The sequence below is a fragment of the Drosophila persimilis genome, unplaced genomic scaffold, assembly GCF_003286085.1.
Source record: "Drosophila persimilis strain 14011-0111.01,24,50 unplaced genomic scaffold, DperRS2 tig00000000-arrow-pilon, whole genome shotgun sequence".
In the NCBI taxonomy this organism is placed as follows: Eukaryota; Metazoa; Arthropoda; class Insecta; order Diptera; family Drosophilidae; genus Drosophila; species Drosophila persimilis.
The window spans coordinates 12966787-12989542 of record NW_020825288.1 but is presented as its reverse complement, the minus strand read 5'-3'; the positions used below and the strand labels follow the sequence as shown (position 1 = coordinate 12989542).

Below are 22756 nucleotides of genomic sequence, written 5' to 3'. Positions count from 1 at the left end.
TTCAGTGATTTCATTATACCAGCCATAACTTAAGTATGTCGTCCACCTCAGCAACCTCCTCTTGACTGTTGTAGTATTTGTCGTTTTTTTAAATTAAATTCAAATATTTTAATGGCGATTCGTAGTTTTGGGTACATTTTTATAAATTATTTGACTGAACACTAAGATAGTGCCACATCAGCACCATGGGAGAGAGAGCAATTGAATAGCAAAAAAGAGCAAGTGGCTCGAATAGGTTGTTTCTTCCCGCATCTTTGTGGGGCAGCTTCTCTGCCCAAAACTTAATAATATTTTCGGTATTTTCCCATTTGAATAAATACATTTTACACACAAAACCGTTGGTATTTTGTGCCGCAGCAAGTTGCCTACGGAAAGCACTTTGAGTTTCTTGAGAACTTCAAAATTATAGGGTAGTCTAAAATTTAACAGAACCAAATTCTTTCTCTTTTGAAAAAAGTTGCCATCACAAAATGCATAAAAAGCTGTTCCGATATTTTGTATTCAACAAAGATTCAAAAAGATTAAATTTACATTTAAAGCTTATACTAATAAGCTTTCGAAATATGCTATAAGCAATGCTAGATCTAGCTTGAAATAGGCTAAACTGGCAGCACTGGTCTGAACGGTTTCTTTTTCGATCGAAATTAGGATCGAATTTCATAAAGGAACATGATTTTAAAGATTTTAAAAATTTGAAGTAGATTGCGAAATTGTGATCAATGATTGTCCGAAACTGAATATTTTATATATTTGCTTGATCAATTTCCCGGGATATTTTCCATTGCGGAGTGTACAAGAGGTCTACTAAAGGTAAAACAAATTCGAATAGCTTCCTGTTGGAATGAAGAGGACAAATAAGTTCACATTGTTTTTAGAGTAATTCCCAATTGTGTGATTTATTTTTGATTCAATTGCAAGTCTTACATATTTAGGTATTGTAAATAAAGGTGAATAAATCTTAGGAACAGAAACAACCAACGAAATGATTATGAAGTATACACAATTAATTTGTCACAAAAGAAATAGCTATTCGTAAAGTTGTCTGGATTTTGATTTTCAAGCGAGCGGCAGATTAACTAGAAAAATACATGTTTGTTTATTGATTTAACATTTCGAGTTTGATCTTAAGAAAGCCATCTTAGCACACGCGGATAAATGGGAAAAAAATGAGAAAATGAGATGGCGGCTCTTAAACACTGTAACGCTAAGCAATTCAGTTGTAGTTACACAATACTTTAATAGTTACATATTGTATAAACATTTCAAATAAATGTCCGAATATACATATACATAGTTCGATTATGTTCTATATACTCGTAGTTCGCTCTGTACAATACACACGAAGATAAAGTAAACTTCTTAGCAGCAACTACAATAAGTAGAAGAGGTGTGAAGAGGACCGATCGTATTACTCATTAGCATTCGAGTATCTATTGTATATTTACCGAGCGCGGTGCGCAGACATACAAACGAGTATATGACAAGAGTATCGTTTTTTATTTGAGTTTCGAGTTCAAAAATTGACTGGCGTCCATATTAATATTTATGTTTATCTTTATGTACGAGTGCTCGCGTATATCTATTTATACAATTAAACGGATTGCGGATTGTGGATGAATATTAAGAACAATTTGCGTACGCCTTTTGTTTGTGTCTAAGTTTCAATTTCGTATTGATATTCTCAATATTTGTGCTGTGCTCACAATTCACACTAGTAGAGTGTGGAATCATTATTTTACTTTTCTTTTGTTTTTTTTGGTGTTCTTTCGGGTGGGGTGGGGGGAAATATCATATAATATTGCTATAGTTCGCATACAGTATGTGCATTTACATACATATATGTATATTAGTTTAGTAGTTATTGGGATACATCGATGCCTGATCTCGCATAGCCTCACGAATTGCAGCTTAAAGACTAAAAGAGTTCTACTTAAATATTTAGGCGTGTTATAGGTATAGTATTTCATACGTTTGACTAGCACGATTTGGTTAGGGGAACTACATACATACAGATACTTAAATTGATCCATCTACTTGAGTACTGGAGCTTACAGGATAACTATAGTTCAGAGTCAGTTAGCGACAGAGACACGGAACTTGAGATATAGATAGATAGAGATAGAGTGTAACCACCAAAAGGTTCAACGCGTGGGCTTCGCACCTTCGGGACCTTAAATAGATCACATATTTTGACATTCACTTATGTTAATATTGCAACTGCATTTGCTTCCTACTCCTCCGAGTCCACCTTCTCATCGCGTGGTATTTTTGTGGGATATTGTGGATTGGATTGGATAGTTCTCCACTTAAAGACATACAAATAGTAGTAGATACAGGTAGATCGAGTGGATAGGGTAGAGTACCCTAGAGTACACTCAGAACTTAGATCATGCTTCAAAGGATGGCTCAAAATAGTCATTTGTCGGGATCATATGCGCTCCAATTAGAACTCGGTCAGCCCCCCTCCGCACTTGTCAGTCTCACTGCCAGAGGTGCTGGAGGGAGTCGCCATATTCTAATTGGAGGGCTTTCGTCATAAGAGCGAGCACAACTTGGAGCGCTTCTTCGACTTGTCCACCACGGTGCCGGCGGACGAGGTGGATGACGAGGCGGACATGCGTCCCACGCTTCCGCCGGCATGCGGCGGCTGTGAAGGACTCGTCGGGCTCTTGTCGTCCATGTCCTCGCTCACATGCGACTCGAGCAGCTTCAGCGAGGTCTTCGGCTTGGAGCCGTCCATGCTGTTGTACAACGTCTTCGAGAGCTTCGAGCGGACGGCCTTGCCCAGGGCGCCGGTCTTTTTCATGCTCAGCCGGGAGCCGCTGCGCTGATGCTCCGGCGTGTGGCTGTCATCGCCGCCTGCACCTGCCCCATGCTGCGCCTGCTGATTGCAGTTGAGCGTGGTCACCGTGAATTCAATGTCCTTGATCTCCTCGTCGGCACAGCCGGCAAACTCCTCCACGGGCTTGTCGATAGTATCGTGATCGATCCAGGTCAGGCCCATCTCCACCTTCTCGGCCAGATCCTGCCAGTTGCGTCTGTTTTCCAGCGTTCCCTCGTACAGCGGCGTGATCCAAGGAAAGGTGTCGCACAGAACGCGGTACAGTGGCAGGCAGATAACATCGATGAAGCCCACCTGCATCTTTGGCAGCTCGTCCTTGCGCTCCCTGTGGAAATCACATTATTAGCTCTAGTTTCTCTTGGATGTCAGGCTACGCCCAATCACCTATCCATCATGGCCACTGGCTGGGTGTTTAGCTGCAGCTTCTCGAGATCACCCTGGTCGAAGAACTCATCGGCCACCAGCTTGGCCACCTTATGCTGCACCTCCCACGGCTTGGCTATGGCACTGACATCGCAGGCAGTCATCATCATGCCGCACAGCACTAAAAATAGATTCCATTATCCATTTGGATATGACTACAGTCGAAAGTGGTACATACAATCCTTCTTTTCCTCGCCCTGCCAATCAAATTCCCCATTCTCGACCAGCTCCAGGAAGGCATTGCGCTTCTTGAAGTACATGGCCAGGTCGGTGGATAGGATGGCGCTCTCCACAGTCTTCATAACGGAGCGATAGTCTTCCGGCGACAAGGCCTACGAAACAGTAAGTGAAAGAAAGTAAGCTTCAGAAATAGCTACTATTCTATGTTTAGATTAGATAGCAAAACACTTGGAGCAATGACGACATTATGTACAGACTCGTGTGGGGCTAAAAGCCCAGACCATTTGGATCAAGGTGAACATTATTCTTTTGTCCATATGTAAGGTTTTTTTCCCTGCTATGTTTGTCGATGCGAAGGTTTCGAATGAACCAAAGTTTCCATAGAACCATTTCCCCCAATTGGACAGTATAAAAGGAACATTGTCGGAGCAGAGGGTATATCATTTCACAGTTGAAATATCCAAGATGAAGTTGTCTCTAGCTCTTTTCGGCCTGGCTTTGGTGATTTATGTGTCCCAAGTGAACGCTGCAGACAGCTCAACCTCGACATCGAGCTCTGCCTTAAGCACAACGGATGCGGCGACCGCCACCACCACCACCACGGAGGCGACTACAAGCACAACGGAATCCTCGACCTCATCCTCCTCCTCCTCATCCTCGGGAGGTGGCAAGAAGATTGTTCGCGTCACCAATCTCAAGTACACCGTCAAGAGGAAGATACGACTCGGATCTGGCAGCTCCAGCACATCCAGCTCCAGGAGTGGCCGCACGAGTGGTCGCAAGGCACGCGTGAATGCTCGGAAGGGCAGTAGATCGAACCGTAGGAATCTTCGGGCCAAAAGCAAGAAAGTCCGCGTTGTCCGTGGCTAGGTTATGATGGGCAAAAATCTCCATTAAACTTTTGAAACTTACCTGGAATATGTTGTTTCCCTCGGAGTTGAGGATCATCACGCACTGATCGAAGTGATGGTGCTCCATCGTGCTGGTCGTGTAGAGAATGGCCAGCGGGGACTCGGTCTTTGTCTGAAAGGCGTTATTGGTGCCTCGATGGTCGAGGTCATGGCACAGGCAGGCCACCAGCAGGCCCAGTATTTCCAGATCCGTCATGAAGCGCTCCATTTTGCCAGTTTTAAGCATGGCGAACATGGTCTGAGCCACGTTGAGAGCGTGCCGCCAGTTGTGATACTTTACAGGACGATAGTTCTTGCGGACACTCAGGACCCAACGACAGAGGACCTAGGAAGCGATGAACCATAGTTTAAAGCTCTTTATGCTAGAATAGTGTATCTTCCTATACATACATCGTAGGGTATCTGGAACTGGGAGACCAGATTGCACTGCAAAAACATCCGCAGCACGGCCCGACAGGTGTCATCGTCCACCAGTTCAAAGTCTTAAATGGAAATGGTTTAGGAACGTTTGGGAAAGAGTGTAGATTCCAAGAGATTCGGCTTACCCGTAAATGTGAAACTGTACAGATTGTAGGACTCTGCCTCGGCAATGGCATCTTGGGTGAGCTTCTCGGTCTGATCCTGGCTGGCTGTGGCATGGTAGCTCAAACACTCCAGAGCCACCTTCTGCTTGGCCATCAGCTTGCAGGCGTTCTCGTACATCTGGGTGTTGTGGATGCCCAAGCCGCAGAATATGGCGAAGGCCTCGAAAATGGAGGCATCCGATTCGGTAAAAGGTACGCCATTGGCCTGGGGGAAAGGAGATTGCAAGAGCCAAGCTTCCTTCAATCCAGAGGCCTATCTCTTACCTTGTTGATCAGCTGGGCCACACCAATCACAATTTTCTGGGCATTCACAATCGGCATGCAGAGTATGGCCTGGGTGCTATCGATCTCGCTCTCGGCCCGTATCTGGTTGTGGTCCCGCACCCACTCGTGGACATCGCATATGTTGACCGTCTGCCCGGTGGTGGCCACGAACTGGGCAATCTGTGCCAGGGTCGAGGTGCTCAGCTCGGTCTTCGAGGGCCGGGACACACTGGCCGCCTGGTACTCCCCGCCGAGCTCGAACAGCACCGTGAAGCGGTTGCGCATTTTCTGCTGCAGAGGGGATTGAGATTCCAATCAGAATCGGATGCCGCCATAGGAGTCAGAAGTGGGGCTTACCTTCTCGTCGAAGCTGTCGCCGGGCATGATGGCGCGAGTGGGGCGCTGCTCCGGCTGATTGGGCTTCTCAATTATCTTCTCCAAATGGCTCTGCAAGGGACAGCAAGGACAGGGCGTGGACATTAAGTGGCTGCCACTAATGGAGCTCGTAACGGTCACCCCCAAGCGGCAAACTTGTTGATAAATTGCATTCCCTCCCGCCTGCCACCCGGCCAGAGTCCTGCTCCACCCCACGTGGAAGAGTGGCCCTCAAGAGTGCGCATAATTAAGCTGACATGTTGCACATGACGGGCATGTCAGCATAGTTTTCAGTGGCAGCTTATGCACTGCCCTCCGCTCCGCTCTGCCCCCTCGGGCCCTGTTTAGCCTTATGGTCTAATAAATTGAGCATTATGCACTTTCATTATCAGTCGTCAACAGATAATGACTAATTTTGCGTTGGAATTTTCCCAAAATTAAACAATTATTGTAATCATCGGCATTTCATTTGGCTGATTGCAATGCCCCACGCACAATCGGCTAAATCTGATTAAATTAATAACAATTCCACTGTGAATCGTGTGGCTTTTGTGTGGCTTATGAAAAGGTCAAACAATTGACCATTTATGGCCTTCGTTGCCCTTCGCTGGCAGGCCATAAATTAATGTAGCACGCCCCTGACAGAATGCAATCTAACGATATTCATCCGTTCATTAAGTTGGGCAAGTAAAATGTCTCTCCTTTCATTCCGCCTGGGGGAGTGTCCGTAAAAGTTGAATGCCTCTTCCTTTAAAATTGGCATCACGCATGGTCTCCCAGGTAAAAGGTGCACACATGGAGGCAACAGTCCAATTATTGTTTATTAATTAAATTCCATCCAAAAGCATCCAAAACACATCGCAGCTCCAGGCCATATTGTACACAATTCGATAAATAAATATTATAATATTTATTTGCTCATGATTTTGTGAAATGCAAATAAGGACTCATTGGAGCACATTAAATATTCATGAGTGGTTTGCGAAAATAACTTTTGGTTAGTTTATAGCCGCAGATATTTTGAATAGTCCCTGATGTACTCCTACTTATAGAACCTCCTTCTTTGCTTTGAGTTTAATTTAAAGACTCGTTGTGCCCCATGCATATTATTTGGTTGATTTATTTACAATTCAACGCGACTGAGCAGCATCAAATAATGCTGCAAGACAGCACCAAATAATAGCTGGCAATCAACGAAAATTTTCGCCGTAATGAAAATTGCCCCGCCTCGAGGATAATTTCCCATCTCTCCGCGGGTTCTGTTCCGGAGGAGCTGTCACAATTCCACGTAATTCCTGACACTTGTTCATTGCGAAACAACAGCACCACCCCACCCCACCCCACCCCAGACCCCACTGAGAGTCGTGTCCCCAAGTAGCATAATGTAAATTGCACATTTTAATTTCCTTGGGGTGCCCTGCCCTGCCAATGACGCCCACCGACAAAAAGTTGACAAATACAAACAAAATGGCCGACGCGGTGGCGTTTAAACAATTTTAATGAAACTGACAGCGTGACACAGACAGGGACCCCGCCACGGACACGCTGCGGACAGTGTCGTGGACGCGGACCGACCACAGCCGAGTTGCCACGCAAAGGGCGATCCTCAATTAAAGGTGGGCGGATGAAAAATGGCAGTAAATTAATTTGAAATTCCCCGGAATCCATACAAATCGAATCCCGATACCCGATACCCGAGTCCCGAGTCCCGGGACCAGACCCACACCACGACTCACCGCCTCGCAGCAGTCGAGGTCCACGAGGAACACGGAGCAGCGCTCGCAGTTGAGGAGTTCGCGGGCCTCTGTCATGATTTTGGTGACCAGGCACTCGAGATTGTTCTGCTCCTCGAATATGCTGCGGGCCAGATTAAGGAGGATTTGGTTGCGCCTGTACTCCTGGACGGACATCTCGAAGAGCTGGGCGTTCTGTATGCCAATGCCGCAGAAAGTCAGATACCGGCGGAAGATCTCCACATCGTGCTCGTCGAATTCCATGCACCCTAAGAAAAGGATAGAGCAGTCCAAACCATGATTCATAATCACTGGGTATGGAAGGTATGGAGGGGCTTACCATTCGTTTTGTTGATAATTTGGGCAACGCCTATGATGTCGCCCTCGTAATTGCAGATGGGCATGCAGAGGATGGCGTTCGTTTTGTAGCCGGTCTTCAGATCGATTTCGCAATTGAATCGGGCATCCTTGTAGGCCTCCTTGATGTTAATCATCTGCTTTGTCTGGGCCACCATTCCGGCAATGCCAATGCCGAAGGGAATGATAATCTCCTCGGCACTGGCACGCGTCACGGCATCCTTGAGTGCTGCAATCAGACGGGATTCAAATGAAGCCAAATCAATGGGGAAAAGCAAGAGCCGCAGCTCTGGATACACTTAATATTTTATAGATACGAGCATTATCCCACTGTTAATGTAGACAGGGGCAAAGGCAGAGCCCACAATGAGTTCATTCGAAGCAGACCGTATTTAGGGCCCGATAAAGCTGGCTGGCAAGCATCTAAATAAATATTAAATTTATAGGCAAAATATTCCCTCTGCCATGCGAACAGTGAACGGTGGGAGCTGGGCCCTCCCTTCCAAGAAAATGTGAAAATAATAAATAAAACACACCAAGAGCTGCTTCCCCCGAAAAATCTGAGCACCAAAAAGTCAAATGTGAATTTGCATGAGTGCCGGCCCCCAAATCATAATCGCAGTGCCCCACACATACCGTACACTCGCATGAAAGTATCTTTGTGTCGGGGATAACCTTGTGGATACGTATCTGTTGGGTGGGTGCTGGCTGCTGCCAGGTCTAATCTTTTTCGCATTTTCCCCACTGAATTATGTAGCGGAAGCGGTGGCTTTTACTCACGGCTCTGGGCCAAAGATTCATTACGAATGTAACGCATTTCTATATGAATAACTGTGAGTATCTGTGCGTATCTGTGTGTGTGTTTGTGCTAGCAGCATCTATTTCTCATTTGATGGCGACGTTTTCGGCTTTATGACTCTGGTTCTGCCAAAAACTTTTAATGCCCTTCCGTTTGGGCCTTAATTTTGCTAATGCGTTCGCCGTTGCCCCAGAAATTATTCGGCCTGGACGCTAATGAGTGACAATTTATAATCATCCAGTGGGTGGGCCTCTGGCAAGAGGTCCCCGAACCGATCCCCGAATGAAAGTTAATTAATGAATATTTAAACAGATTGAGTTGGCAATGTTGGGCAATTGCCATACGATCCCATCTTGATTAGTTTTCAGCACGAGCTCCTCCTCCATCAGTGGCATTCCTCGTGCACTCTGTTCGGATTATATTTCCGATTCCGCAGTGCCCTCCTTTGTGCATTGTTCGCCTTAATTAAAGCGGGATTACCTGTGTCCACGCCCACCACTCAGGACAACAAAATTGGCAATTGGAAAAGGGAGGCATTGCATTTCCAATTCACAGATTCAGAGACGGGCGAATCACTCACCTGTCTTTTGTGTTACATCGAAGAGCTTGGCCACCAGATACTTGTTGTGGGGCGTGCCCTTGGCCAGGAAGAGGGAGCCGCGATCCGCATGGGTGAGCAGCCCCACGTTCACCAATATCTTGTGGCAGAGCACATCGATGTCCAGCTCATTGGCCACGTCGCGAATCAGCTCCATGAACAGCTCGCCCTCGTCCAGGTCCATCAAATGGCGGCGGCATTCCGGCAGCGTGGAGGAGGCCGACGAGTTCGACAGGCTCCTCGGCGATTTCTGCAAGGACAGACCATAAACATTAATGAAAGGCATAGACTCTGGTCCAGAGCACAGAGGACATGCCTGGGAAATAATTGAATTGCTGCTGCTGTGCTGTTCTGCTGTTCGGCAGGGTTCGACAGGGTTCGACAGGGTTCGGCAGGATGGAAGTGGTATAATTCCGCTATTTAATTAGTTCTCTTATAAATAGCTTTATCAGCTGGCATTATTACTCGTATTACTCGGCCAGACACAAGTCGCTTTAAATATTTAATTATATACTGTTCCTTTTCCTATACTTCCCTTTCCAATTCGATTGCTGGCCATTTAACCCGGGCAACGGCTCCTGCTCTTCCTGGAAATGAACTTGGTCCGGTTCAAAGGGTGTCTATTAGCAGCAGTTGGCAGTCCCTGCCTCTTGGCCAGAGCGTGGAGCTCTTGGCAGCAACAACGTGGTAATTGAATACCGAAAATGGACTCCAACTTCGGGCCGGGACCTGCGTGCGAGCGGCCAATTAACCCAAGAACTGGGAATATTGCGTGCCGTGTACCAATCCACGGCCACATCCCATTCCATAATCCCTCTGTATATAAGTTCCTGCCACCTCCTCCTATCATATGGCAGTACCAGTCCCAATGTACCTCGCACTGCACCTCCTTCCCTATCATTTTCCACTGACAAATTAAAGCAATTTGTTGTTTTCGCTTCTGTTGCTCGTTCTACAAACATTTCCACGTGCCACTGCCAGAATATCGATAATTGTACGTTTAAATTTGAATGAACTCGAATGTACCTATTATTTATAATTTGGCTTATTGGTTAATTTAACGTAGTTATGTATTTCTTTTGACTTGTGGCCTGGATGACCATGAAAGGTAGGCGGAATATTTTCCCAAGTGTCTGTGGACTCTGGGGCAGGAGAAATGTGCTTTTCTACTAGGTGATAGTCAGGTAGAAGGCTGTTGCTCAAGAGTTTGAGTCTAGTTTAATAGCCGAAATATTGATTTCCCTATGAAAATACCTTCAAACTGCAACAAGACCTCCACAAATAGGAAATTTAATCTTTGCTGTTCGCACTTGCTTTCCATTCAACTTTTCCTTCCACATTTTCCCTAGTTGAACTAGGGAGGTTTAACGCGAAAACCACTTGAGTAAAAAACAAGTTAAAGATCCTTGAGCAAGTAATTAAACGATTAAATGCGATTAAAACTCGCCTTGAAAGAGTGTCTGAAGCAGGCGAAGCAGCCTCCTCGGAGATGAGCAAGAAAGTCCAAAGAAAAAGAAGAGGAAAACCGAGCGGAAAGCGCTTAATAATCTTCACTTTGTTTGCATGGAATTGAAAGTTGAAAACACACAAGAAAAACAATGCAAATTCTTTGAATAAAACTCGGAAAAATTAAAACCAAAGTCAAATAAAAACATGCTCTTTCATGTTAAGTACATTTGAAATTCTGCCAATGCCAATAAATTTGAGTTGTACTCGTATTCATTTGTGTTTCCCCAGAAAAGACAATAAAATCGGAAAAAGTTCGCTCCTTCGTTGTCCTTTTTTGGCCAGCAGGAAGGGGAAAGCATTAAATCGGAATGAATTTTAATGGGGATTATTCCGTCTCTGTATGGACTATGGCTGGCAATATCCTGGCCAGGGACTGCAGCTGGCATTGCGTAACAGCACTTAAATAAATTGACAATATCGACAAGAAAAAACAGGGGTTTACCTGCTATTCACCAGCTAACGAGGCAGGAGTGGGGGGAGAATGGGAAAAAATTGCACTCGCAAAGCTCCAACAATCGGCGAAAGGGCTCAAAGGTGGGCTTTGTTGCACAAGACACAGGACACTTGGCAGTTGACTTTGGCCTGGCCTAGTTTTCCCCTTCACGAAACAAAAACACACACACACACATCTATAAGAGAGCTTTCCCATGGCACGTGGTACAAGTACCTTATAGTTTTGATTTCACAAGTGGCAGGTGAGTGCTGAAGTCCTCTTCTTGCGCTTCTGTTGGTTTTTGTTTCTGTGCAGCCAGCTGCAGTCAATAGGCAGGCAGCCCAGCACTCGATGTCGTAGGCAAGACAGAGGCAAGAGATCGTTCATAATTTTGTTCGATGTTCCAGAGAAATGAGCATTGAAAAGGACTCCCGCCAACTCAGGGCGACTCAGGTCATACGCAATGCATGAGTGCGGCTAAGCGGCAGTTGGCACGGGTCAAAGGAGTTCAATTGAGTGCTTGAGTTCGAGTTCAAGCACTTATCTGATAGCCATTAGCACGAGCAATCAAAGCAGCAAACAAGTATAACGAATAACAAGTGATTGACTCCCTGCTGTACACCTATTTGTGTAGGTAAAAACGGTCACAGGGAGGCGCTTAAGAGTGGCGAAAGGAGTTTATTGATCTGGGAAGTATAATATGTGGATTAGCAATCAATGAACGACTCATTGGTATTCCAAGAACGATTGTTCAATTGCACAATCGACGCTAAGTTATCTGTGGGCTAAGAATGGCATGGAAGATTCCCCTAGGTAAAGATATTTCGGAGTTAAAACTCTTCTAATTCATCTCTTAGCAAGAGAACACACTACTATCCTTAAGACAGCCTTGAAATTCCCTTCAGCAACTGAAACCCTTTTCGAATATTGCGAGCTCTCATATTTTCAACCGCCTTTCGTTTTATTTTCCTCCTTTCTGTTGCAGCTGTTGTGGAACATATCGAATAAAATTTAATTGAAAAATACTTGACACTGGCAATGCGCCCGCGTTCGAGGGACCTGTGGGGCGGCGGATGCTGTCAATATATAAACCATAAAAATATTTCGAATGCTTTTTAACTGTCGATTTTCTTGGGGGGAGGGTTCGGAGGAGAAGCCTGCAGTAGAGGAGGGGCAACGTGGCGTATGTGTAACTTAATGTTCAATGTTGAATTAAATAAAAGCAGGAAGCCATGAAGTGGAACAAAGTGGAAAGTCCTGAACCTGTCCCAATCAGTGCCTCCTCCTTGGTACGAGGGATGTGTGCGAGTGAGTTTTTCCAATTAGCGCTTTTCACACGCAGACACACAAACAGAGAGACGGAAAGACAGAGACAAGACAAGCAGAAGCCAAAGGAAAATTTGTGAAAATATCAATTTAGTTAATTCGCTCTGCAAAAAGCGAACAAAAGTTAAATAAAAGCGGAAATCCAGTGCCAAAAGTACAACAAAACAAATACAAATATAAACAGAGGCAGAGACAGCGAAACGGTGGGGGGCGAAGGGGGAGGCAGAGTCGAAATCGTGGCAAATAAAACAACCTCACACAGATACATCACCCCACCCACCCACACACACACATACAAAGCAGAAGCAGCAGCAACAGACATCACAGTGGATGTGTATCTGCGAGATAGTTGAGTGCTTGGGCGGACTGCAATTGCCATTGCCATTTCCATTGCCACTTGGCTCTGCATTTGCACTTGCTAACATTTTGGTTTGAGGAAGGAGATGGCTCTGATAGCTCCAATGAATGAGATGGCCAGAAGCGAAGGGCAGAGAGGAGCATGAGGAGAGGAGGGGGAGTGGGGGAGTGGAACAGCAATCCGATTCGTTCTGGCTACGAAAACTAATTTGCAGTGGAACAAGTGCTAAGACAACTTTCATTTAAATCTTGCTTGGGCATCCGGCCAAGCTGGTGCGTGGATCAGAACTAAATCTTGGCTAAAAGATTGCATTTCTTCCTCAACCGCTGGCTTACTGGAATCGCCCCAATCGCCAATCCCGAAGTAATACGCTCTAATCAATGCCAACTAACATCGTCCTTAAAGTATACCTCTTCCTCTCTCAGGGCCATCCCATTTATTGAATAAACCCTGCACCACTCACCTGCTGCACTGTGGGCGAGGCGGACATCCATTGCTGGAAGAGATCCGAGGTGACCGAAGGCCGTTTCAGCGGTTTCCGGCTTTCGATGAACTCCTGCAGGCGGCTGAGAGCCTCGGGCGGTGCCCGCTCCGTCAGCCATTTCTCGAAGGCCTCCGGCTTCTCTTCGAACAGACGCGCCACCTCATCGACATCCTGCTGGGCGGAGGACGAGGACGAGGACATCCCCGGCTTGGCGCTGCTACTCTCCTGCTGTATCGTTTGGGTGTGAATGCTGACGCCGGGACTGATGGTGGAACTCCTCGCAGGTGTTGGCCTCAAGGCGACGTCTACCTCGCGGGATGTAGACTTGAATTTGCTTTCGGCTGTGGGAGTGGGAGTGGGCTTGGGCTTGGCAGCGGGCACGGGCGGGTACGGGGCCACTGGCCGATTGTTATTGCTCTGGCGGTGGTGGTGCTCCAACTTGACCTGATTGCTTATGCCGGCCACCGAGGCGATAGCTCCTGCCTCCGCCGCTCCTGCTGCGGTGGCAGCTGTTGTTGGCGTTGTCGTTGGCGCTGCCATTGCCGTTGATGTCTTGTTGGCGCCATTGGTCAGCGGTTTGGACGCCGACGACGACGTGGCGGCGGTCTCCGCCGGAGCTGTGGCGCCGCCAGCTGCCGCTGACACATCTGTCATGTTGCTGCTGCTGCTGCTGCTGCTGCTGCTGCTCAGTGGTCTTTGACGGGTGCCGAGCTCGTGCATGAAATCATTGCGAAATGGCCAGGATGTCGCCTCGTTAGCGTGCAGCCGCGTGGGCTCCTGTGGCTGCTCCTCAGCTGCTCCTGGCTGGCTGCTCCGGGAGGCTCCTGCTGCGTGTGCTGATTAAGTCACGTACTTGTCGCCCACTTATGTGGCTCGGGGTTCAGGCTCAACTCAGTGGCGGGATTTATGTGACCCCCAAGGCAACCTGTTGTGTCCTCCACTCCTCCACTCCTCAACTCCTCCAATCCTTCTTCAGTTTTAATGGACAACTCGGGGCAGGTGGGCGCTGGCTGGGGGTAATTGATGGACCACTCGTCTCATCGCCTGGTTAGCCTCCAGATTTCACTTCATGCACGTTTGCCCCAGCCCTTTGTCCTCTGGGTGGCCGTGGCCCTTTGTTTGTCTTCTGATGGCCTTAAACAATACTCTCCTCGCTCCTGCAGAGAAGAAGTTAATCCTCGTTCGCCCCCAGAGACTGCCTCCAGTCTGCGATTTCCAGCCTGCAAGGAAGAGAACACGAGAAAAAGTTAGTATTTGATGGCGGATTAAGTAGTTGCTAGTCAAATGGAACAGAATGGAAAGTTTAGACGCAACTTTGCCACATTGCCGCATTGCCACTTGAGTCTAATGGCCGGCTGCTATTAGGGGAATCGCTGCGAAATTCTAGATGGCCTGGGCGTGGCCCTCAGCCCTCAACCCCCAGCCATTAACGTCGGGGGAATCTCCTATCAGCTGCTTAAAAATTAATGTCTTGGGTGAAAGTTTTGCAGGGGGTTCCATGCTGGGATTACTAATGAAATGATGACAATTTTCAGAGACCTTCAGGCGCTCGGATATGCAATAAACATCCATTGTTCAATCTGGAGAGCCCTCTCTTTAGGTTTCTATAGACTTAAGCTGCTCTTTCAATTCCCAAAACTCTTTCGAATAGAATTTATTTGCGGAGCAATAAATTCGTTGAATCTCTTGAAAATCTCGACCCAAAATGCGGAATGGAAATATATTTAAATCTTTGAATGGGACACAAATTTATGACCCCGCAACACCCAACGAGGCGGGGGTGCAGAGGGGGCAAGTGGGTGGAAGGAAAGCCTGCGGCAAAGGTGAGGCGGATTCCTGCTGACGTCAAATGCAAATGGGAATCGGGAGCCACGACTGCATTCACGTTTTCCGAGCAGGGTAGAGCGGAAAATATTTAAAATGAAAATGCGGTGAGGTGCGGGGATCCTGCGAGTGAAACAACGTTGCCATTCATGCGCATTTGCATTGAAATGGCCCTCGACATTTGCATGGAATCACTTTCGGCATTTGCCACGTGCCGCATGCTGCAGCTTCCACCCGCACCTTCAGCAGCATTGACTGGCACTGGCAATAGCAATAGCTCCAGCACCAGCACTAGCGTCGAGCCATTAAGATTGCCATCCCCAATCCCGTCCTCCAAGTCCTCCAGTCATAAGCCAGCTCCAAAGTGTGCCAACAGTTTTGCTCTTAACATGCCAGTCCGGTTTATTATACCCCCGTATTGCTGGGTATGCTGTGCTCGTGCTAATGTGATCAGCAGGTAGATATAGTCGCCAAATCGCGGAGAATATGAGCATTAGAGCGAGCGCCGTCACGTTTCCTGGGCATCATCAAGAAAAAAACATTCAAATATACAGCAAGAATGGTGGAAAAAGGTTCCCTGATTCAAGCCTTTTCGTCCTGGAAAGAGTCCCACCTCCTTCTTAAGGAACATTTAGTTTTTAGGAACCCATATCCCCCCCACTAATCACCGGGTATCCCATTGTCGGGTCAGTAGATTATATCGTTTCTTTGCAGGTCTTTGGCTTGGCTATTCTGACGGTGTCCTGACATTGTCCTTTGTTTGCTTGGGCACCTTGACCGCCACTGACGTTGCATGCAACCTGCACTTGTTTGCTCTGCTCTGCCCCTCCCACTTCCTGGCATAAACAATGGCGTTTTGAATAAAACACAAGACTAAGAGCAACAACCATGACGGCAAAAGGCAAAAGGCAAAAGGCAGCACCCAACATCCCAGGACTTTATCACGCACTCGTTTGCAATTTCAAATTGGGTAATAAATTCCTGAACTCTTCTCTCCCTCTCTCACTCTGTCTCTGTGTGTGTGTGTGTGTAGATACTACTTTGTTCGCGCCCGCATTTTGTGGGCGTCTGTGGGTGTGGCTGGCCCTGGTCCTTGGCCCCTGTTCCCTGGTTCTCTTGCAACTTCGCTTAGTTGCTATTGTAAATTTAATGTCAACACTAAAGATTAAGAGTTTAATGCGCACTTTGGTTAACAAATTTTTTATTTTTATAGCCCGTCGTCGAAAGGGGCCAAAGGCGGCCAAGGGGGCTGCACTTTTGACTGCCATAAATCGAAAATTAAGTTGGAAACTCGAAACAACTGGGATTATCAGCTTAGTTGAGAGACAGGAATTATGCAGTAGAATTAACTCGATAAATTTTAAAGCCAATGCGAGGATACTAAAGAGATTGCCATGGAATCGGGCGTACTGGGAGTACAGTCGAGATGAAGGGTACATGATAATAGATGACGATCAGAAGAAGAATTTACATTCTATACATATTCATAGACCCGGAATATCCCCTTTAAAGGGCTGTTACTTTAGAGGATTCGAGGGGAAACCAACTGGGAAAAACATTAACGAATGTGGGAGCCATTTTACGACTCCTCCTGCAGGATTAGGCACTCAAAGAGACCACATTAATGTACTTCAATCAACTATAAATGTAATTCAGAGTACTCCAATACACGGTTCTTACTTGTGTACTCTGATTGAATCAGCAGCCTCCTTAATGAACATCAAAGCATCATTAAAATTCTATTAGCAGGCTCACCATCAGAAAAAACAGCTAAAATTTCTTTCATCAACAAAGTAGACTGCGATTTCTTGCATAATTCATGACCGACTTGGCCGGAAATTGCACGAATGTGAATGTGAATGCGAGTGCGAGTGCGAGTGCGAGTACGTGCAGGAGTACATGACTCCAGCATACCAGAAAGTAATCGCGTGGCTGCGGCTGTGGATGCCGTGCCATGTGGGATTTCTCACAACCTCATGCACAATGCATATAACTCTCTGCCTCTCGCTAAAATGCAAACAATTAGATGCAATTAAAGCCATGCAAATGATGCATTTGCCAAAGCGTTTAGCTGCCACAAAAGCGCATATCCCACCATCACGCCCCCCCCCCCCACCCTTGGTCAGGACAATGCCTGTCCGTCAGCCAAGTCAACATTTGCATAATTTCCATTGAGGGCCGGTAGAGCAGAGTAGATAGACGGTTCCCCGATACAGACAGCAGTAATTAGTGTGCGCGGGCGGGGGCGGTGGCGGGGGCGGGGGCGGGGCCGGGCATGTATGCCTTTCCGTGCAGCAGGTCACGCACATCAAACCGGAAATGAGCAGCGGAAATCGCGTCCATCGTGGCATACAAAATGGAGGAAAGCCTAGCCCCATGCGGGATGCCAATATACTCGTATGTGTGTGTGAGTGCTCTCGAAGCGATGGGGGTTGAGTGGGGGTCTGAGTGGAGGCTTGAGTGGGCGAATAGGATAAACAGATATCCCATTATCTGATCCAGCAGAGGACTCCATTAAGGATAAAACGTAGAAGCATCCGACGCACCGCGCTCAACAAACTAATTAGCGAAAATGTCTACATTGGCCGATACTCGAATTAAAATGATAAATAATTATTTATTTAAAGCTGCAATCAGAGAGCGAGAGAGAGCGAGAGAGGGAGGGGGGAGCTCTACTCATATTTCTCCTAATTAAAAACTGTGTGCGTAATTCTGCATTCTGCAGCCACAGTTATTTTTAATTAAAGTGCACCACACACAGAGTGTTCGTGTCCGTGGCAGGAGCGATGAAGGCGCCACGTCATTAGCCGTTTACTCGCCACCGCCACTGCCCCCACCTGGACCTGGATTTGGACCCCATGCTGACCGTAAATAGATGGCGGGGGCCACGGACTTTGTAGTTGTGCACTTAGGCGGCACGTTTGAAATTACAGAATTAGTGGCCGACGCGTCGCCCTTGCCCCCCACCCACCCCGCATTGTGTGTCGAGTGTGTGTGCGCCATTTTGCAAGCGGAAATGCCAGTTACATGATGTGCGTGCAACGCTGGCAACGAGGGAAGGACGGAGGCGGAGGCGGGGCTCGGGTAAATTAACTTTGCGGCTAGTTTGTTGCTTTGTCGCTTTGTCGCTGAGCTGGCCGTGTCAGCACCTTTAGTTTCGTGTTTTCAATTTGCAATGTTGCAACGTTGCATTTTGGACGCGACTTCATCAGCAGCGCTTAGCGGTGGCACACACTCTTGCCACACTTTCCGCCCTACCCTTCGCCGCCCTTAATGCATTGGCAGGGCAGTCACGTGCAAGGAAGGAGCAGCCTCTACCGCAATGCTGTTGCACTTTATAAGCTTTCAACGATGCCTGCCTGCCGCCTGCCTGCCTGCCTGCTGCTGACGTTGGCGGTGGCGCTGGCGCTGCCGTCGGCTCCCAACGGACATTTTGCCTTTTTGGCTTCAAAGTGGAAAATGTGTTCAAGGAGAGCCAGAGAAAGAGAGAGAGAGAGAGGCAAGGACGGGGGCCATGTGTGACCTGGTGCTGACATAAAGTCCTCTCCTACGCCTCTGCGGTAATTCAAATTTTACATTTCCCCCAAGAACATGACATGCCCCAACACGCCCCACAAAAACACTTCGAACAGCCTCTTGAACATTGAACATTTCCGCAGACAATACTCTGTACTTGTTGCATAATAATTGCGCAAAATTTCGGGCATAATTGCAGGCCCAAGACGAAGATTGTGGCCTTAGGATCTGCCTGCCGACTGAGTGGGCTGAGTGGGGAATGGAAACGAGAGGGCTTTGGCATGTAATCCTAGAATTGAAATTGTGCAAACTCGTATGAGTATGAGTATGAGTACTCCTCCTCGTCCTCGTCCTCGTCCTCGTGCAAGTGGCATTCGGGTTTAGCTAGAATGTTTACCTGCCAGGCCGCAAGTGTGGGCGTGCCATGACAATGGGGCAGGGGATCTGTCAGATTTTCCCCTCTGTTGCCACATACTAGTCTGAAAATGCTTGCTCTACGGGGGCGGGGGCCAGGCCATAGCCCGGCAATTGCAAATTCCCATCAAACTCGAGTTCTCGAGTTCGAAACTCAATCAAGGCTAATATAAAGGATCTGTGTGTGTCCTGACAGATTGGAAGAGTGCATAAAGCCAAAGCAAAAACGATTCAAAGACTGCTGGCTACTACTGGCACGAGGATGTGCTCTAATAGTTTCAGCATTCAACAGGGACAAATACGACCAGAGAAATAATCCTCAGGAACCTGCTGAGGAACAGTCCCTTCGTATTGATTTGCTTTTATTGGCTTCGTTTCTGTTTATTTAAATTTCCATCAAATATTTATTTAAATACACTCGTACGTAGCATGTGCTGCACACATTCGTGTTTCTGTGATCAATATTCATGAGCCAATTTAAAGCAATATTTATACAGTGGAAAGTTCAATTTAGATCCCAATAATCCCCTGCAATCCTCAAGCGGCTAACACTTGTGTTGGCCATTTGTGAAAAACCATTGAATTCAATTTAAATTCGATTCAATGAGTGGCCAAAAACTGACACTCTGCCGCTTCGTAGGTCAAAATTGAAATGGAAATTGCAGCGGTTAGCCATTGAACAGTCTCGGAAAAGTGTCAGCACCAGAGCCACAAAATGCAAGAAAAAAAACATCATTAATATTTGTCGCCGGTGGCGGAGTTTGCACAGTTTTTTCCATGGTGCAGCAGAAATCTTGTCAAAGCTAAATAATTGAAAAACTTTTGGCGCCCGAAGACAATCGCCGAGAGTGGCTTAGAGTCAAAGATGATGCTGCGGGCATCTGCCTTTAATTAAAAGACATTCAACCGAAGAAGGACCATAGCTAGAACCAGAACAAGGACAAGGACCAGGACCAGGACCAGGACCAGAAACCGGACCAGAACCAGGAGCTCGAAAGGGAGCCAGAGGCTTGTGGTCGCTCTCAGTGTCCGTCCATTAATGCTACACAATAACCAATTTACCACTTAACTTTCAGCATTCTCCTCGACGAGCGCTCTTTCGTGATGAAATGCCAGGCGCTCCGAGGGTAAGCCCCTTCTGACAGGACCTCTTGACAGCGTGCCCTGCTCCTGGGTGCAACAGGGCGTTGCAACAGGCCAGGGCGCATAAATGTCAAGAATGTTGACTGAAAATAGTAGTCCGCTGACAGAGTAATGCAGCAGCGGCTCAGGCCCCTGTCCGTGCAACCAGAGAGGAGCAAAGTGAATGCGACGGGGCCGCCACTCGGCCATTGTGTCCTGTTGCAAGACCAGCGGCCTTTGTGCGAGTTGCCACCTCCAGTGGACAGCAGAGGCTGTTGCAGAGTCTGGATTTGTGGATTCTTGGAATTTCTCTCTCTATTGTAACTAAAAGAGCTTGAGCGGGGAAAAATGCCTCAAAGTATAGTATCATTTACGAAAAGCCTCGGAATCTACTACTCTCCCACCAAGCCGAACAATTTAAATATGATTTTGTACATTTTATAAGTAGAAGAGATTGATGCGAAATTGATTTAATTCCTCTCGTGTGACACACGCAGACGACGTCCTCCGCTGAGGTTTCTGGCTTTCGGCTTTCGGCTTTCGGCTTTCGGCTTGAAGTGGCAATTTAATACCACTTTGTCTGGTGGCCCCCGGCGGTGGTGTGCGCCTCATGGTGTTTGTTGCTTCATTCTGCCATCGAAAATACAGCAAATACTAGGATTCCAGCGAGACAAGCCGCAATAATAACGTTCCTGCATAATTTGATAACACACGACTCGACACGACACAGCGGCTGGGATGAGTGGGATGCTGGATGATGCCTGCCTCGCTCCTATCGCTTGATGGCCTCGAGATTGTCACATGAAGAGGCAGCCACAGAAAGAGAGGGAGGGGGTGGCATGCCAACACTCTGGCATTTGTGTTTGCTCAAGCTTAAGTGGCGTTGGCTTTGGCTTTTGTGTGTTTCTGGGGGGTGGTGCAGCTGCTTCCGTTTCAGCTCCACTTGCCTCACAGTACACACCACACCTCAGCGCCCCCTGGCACTCCTCTATTGACAGTTGTTCTTAATGGCATCACAATGTTTTGCCCGGTCCCGGACCCGGACCCGATCCCGATCCCTGTCCTGGTCCGGGTTTTGTTTTAAGACAATTTATGCTTGATTGCATTGATTGATTAAGCACACACTTGTGCCCCGTACAGGTCCTGGCTCTCGGCTCTGTCGGTATAATAATTTCCAACTTTAATTAGCTCGTTCATGTGGCGGAACCGAGATGAATTTCAATTTTGGTCTGGGATACCCCTAATCGCGGGGGCAGCATCCAATTTTGCGGCTGGCTAACAGAGAACTTTGTAATTAAAACTTTTGGCCAACACAAATATTGAATAATAAATTGTTTTATGCTGCAGTTAAAAGTTTCTGCCCCCACCCCTGCCCCTGCCACAAAATGCGGCAAAGGAGAAGATGTGGCGCTAAATTGTAAATTTGCCTTCAATTCGATTAGTGGAAACTTCCAGAAGCAATCTCCAAAGGATATCGCCCGCAATGTCAATGTTCAAACGCAAACTGGGATGAACAGGATCCACTCAAATGGAATATAGAGTGCGCACAAGGAACAGTCTGTCGCAGAAAGTATGACAGGACATAAAGCACATTAATTGCTGGAGAAAGCCCCTTTCCCCTTCCCTTCTGCTGTCGATTCGATTCGAGTCGCATTAATATTCAGCCCACACTCGGGCAGGACTCCGAGTCGGACATCGACACTGCGGCAGGGCAAGGACATGGCTTCATAAACCAAATCAAAGCCAGTCAACGGTTGTCATTTTTCACATGAAGCAAATTATCCCCGGACGTACGATGTGTGTACACATTTCAGCCCCACTCCTTTGCAGAACTTTGATCTTTTATTCGAGTCCTGACTCAGCAGAAACAATGGCAAAAGGCCCCAGAAAAAGAAACAGAAAGCAGCCTTGCTTGAGTTTCATGAATGACAAAATGCTGCTGTCATGACATCAGCTCGTGGCCTTCTGCTGGCCAAATCCCTTCCAAAATGGAAACTAAATCGTTCGGAAGGTCGCTCCGCCTTGCAGTCACTGAATGCAATCAAAGCTCAAATTAAATTTAAACTGATTCGAGTGCAGAGCGAGGGATGACTGGATGTGTGTCCAGCCGAGTGTGTGGCTGCTACCTGGCGATGAGCCCCAGCCCCAGCCCCAGCCCCAGACGATAATCTTGTTGTGGCAGCTGCAGTTTTACGGCTGACTTGACCCTAATTCCTGGCCATTGTCTCTGGCCAACGAGCGATGGATGGATGGGCATTGGCCGGAGTCAAGTGAGCAATTAGGTGGCAAAACAAAACAAAACGTGCTCTCATCGGAGCACCTCTACAATTGGAGAGCATTCAGAGGCAAACATCTCTTGGGACTCCATGTACTCGTACTCGTATTCATATTCATTCAATCAATTCCGCAGTGATTCAGCCCCTGGGCTAGGGACATTGAAATGCCATTAGCGTGTCCGAGAGGACCTGCTCCTGGGAACCGCAACAACTGCGGTCAGAGCGTGAAAGGGCCACAAAGCAGGGCACGACAGAACCGCAGCGAATTGTTGTGTGCCCCAATTCGACCGCAGTGTTGCAAACTAATTAAAGTCTTTCCCCCAGTCCCATTTGAATAAAACATTTCTGCGATTTGCGGCATTACTCATACGCCGCGTGGCCCGGAGTTGGCAAGCGTTTGGGATGCGAGCACACTTGTGGCTCATAAA

At 47.3% G+C, this 22756-nt stretch overlaps 2 protein-coding genes across 3 annotated transcripts in view; one reads left to right on the top strand and one right to left on the bottom strand.

The window, feature by feature from the left end:
- Nucleotides 1-914: 914 nt before the first annotated feature.
- Nucleotides 915-22756, bottom strand: part of LOC6587461 (cGMP-specific 3',5'-cyclic phosphodiesterase) — a 41024-nt gene continuing 19182 nt past the window's right edge. For both annotated transcript variants that reach the window (XM_026993496.1, XM_026993500.1), the window contains 12 exons: nt 13156-14396; nt 9049-9316; nt 7653-7898; nt 7316-7581; nt 5562-5651; nt 5205-5495; nt 4902-5145; nt 4747-4838; nt 4358-4681; nt 3444-3597; nt 3227-3386; nt 915-3167 (listed from right to left, as the gene is read on the bottom strand). In XM_026993496.1, coding sequence (XP_026849297.1) covers nt 2534-3167; nt 3227-3386; nt 3444-3597; nt 4358-4681; nt 4747-4838; nt 4902-5145; nt 5205-5495; nt 5562-5651; nt 7316-7581; nt 7653-7898; nt 9049-9316; nt 13156-13896 — 3510 coding nt within the window. In that variant the 5' untranslated portion in view covers nt 13897-14396 and the 3' untranslated portion in view covers nt 915-2533. The remainder of the gene's footprint in view (nt 3168-3226; nt 3387-3443; nt 3598-4357; nt 4682-4746; nt 4839-4901; nt 5146-5204; nt 5496-5561; nt 5652-7315; nt 7582-7652; nt 7899-9048; nt 9317-13155; nt 14397-22756) is intronic.
- LOC113566701 (putative uncharacterized protein DDB_G0271974) lies at nt 3607-4349 on the top strand. Its single transcript, XM_026993505.1, has one exon. It carries the CDS (start codon nt 3911-3913, stop codon nt 4313-4315), a length of 405 nt encoding a protein of 134 aa, XP_026849306.1. The 5' UTR covers nt 3607-3910; the 3' UTR covers nt 4316-4349.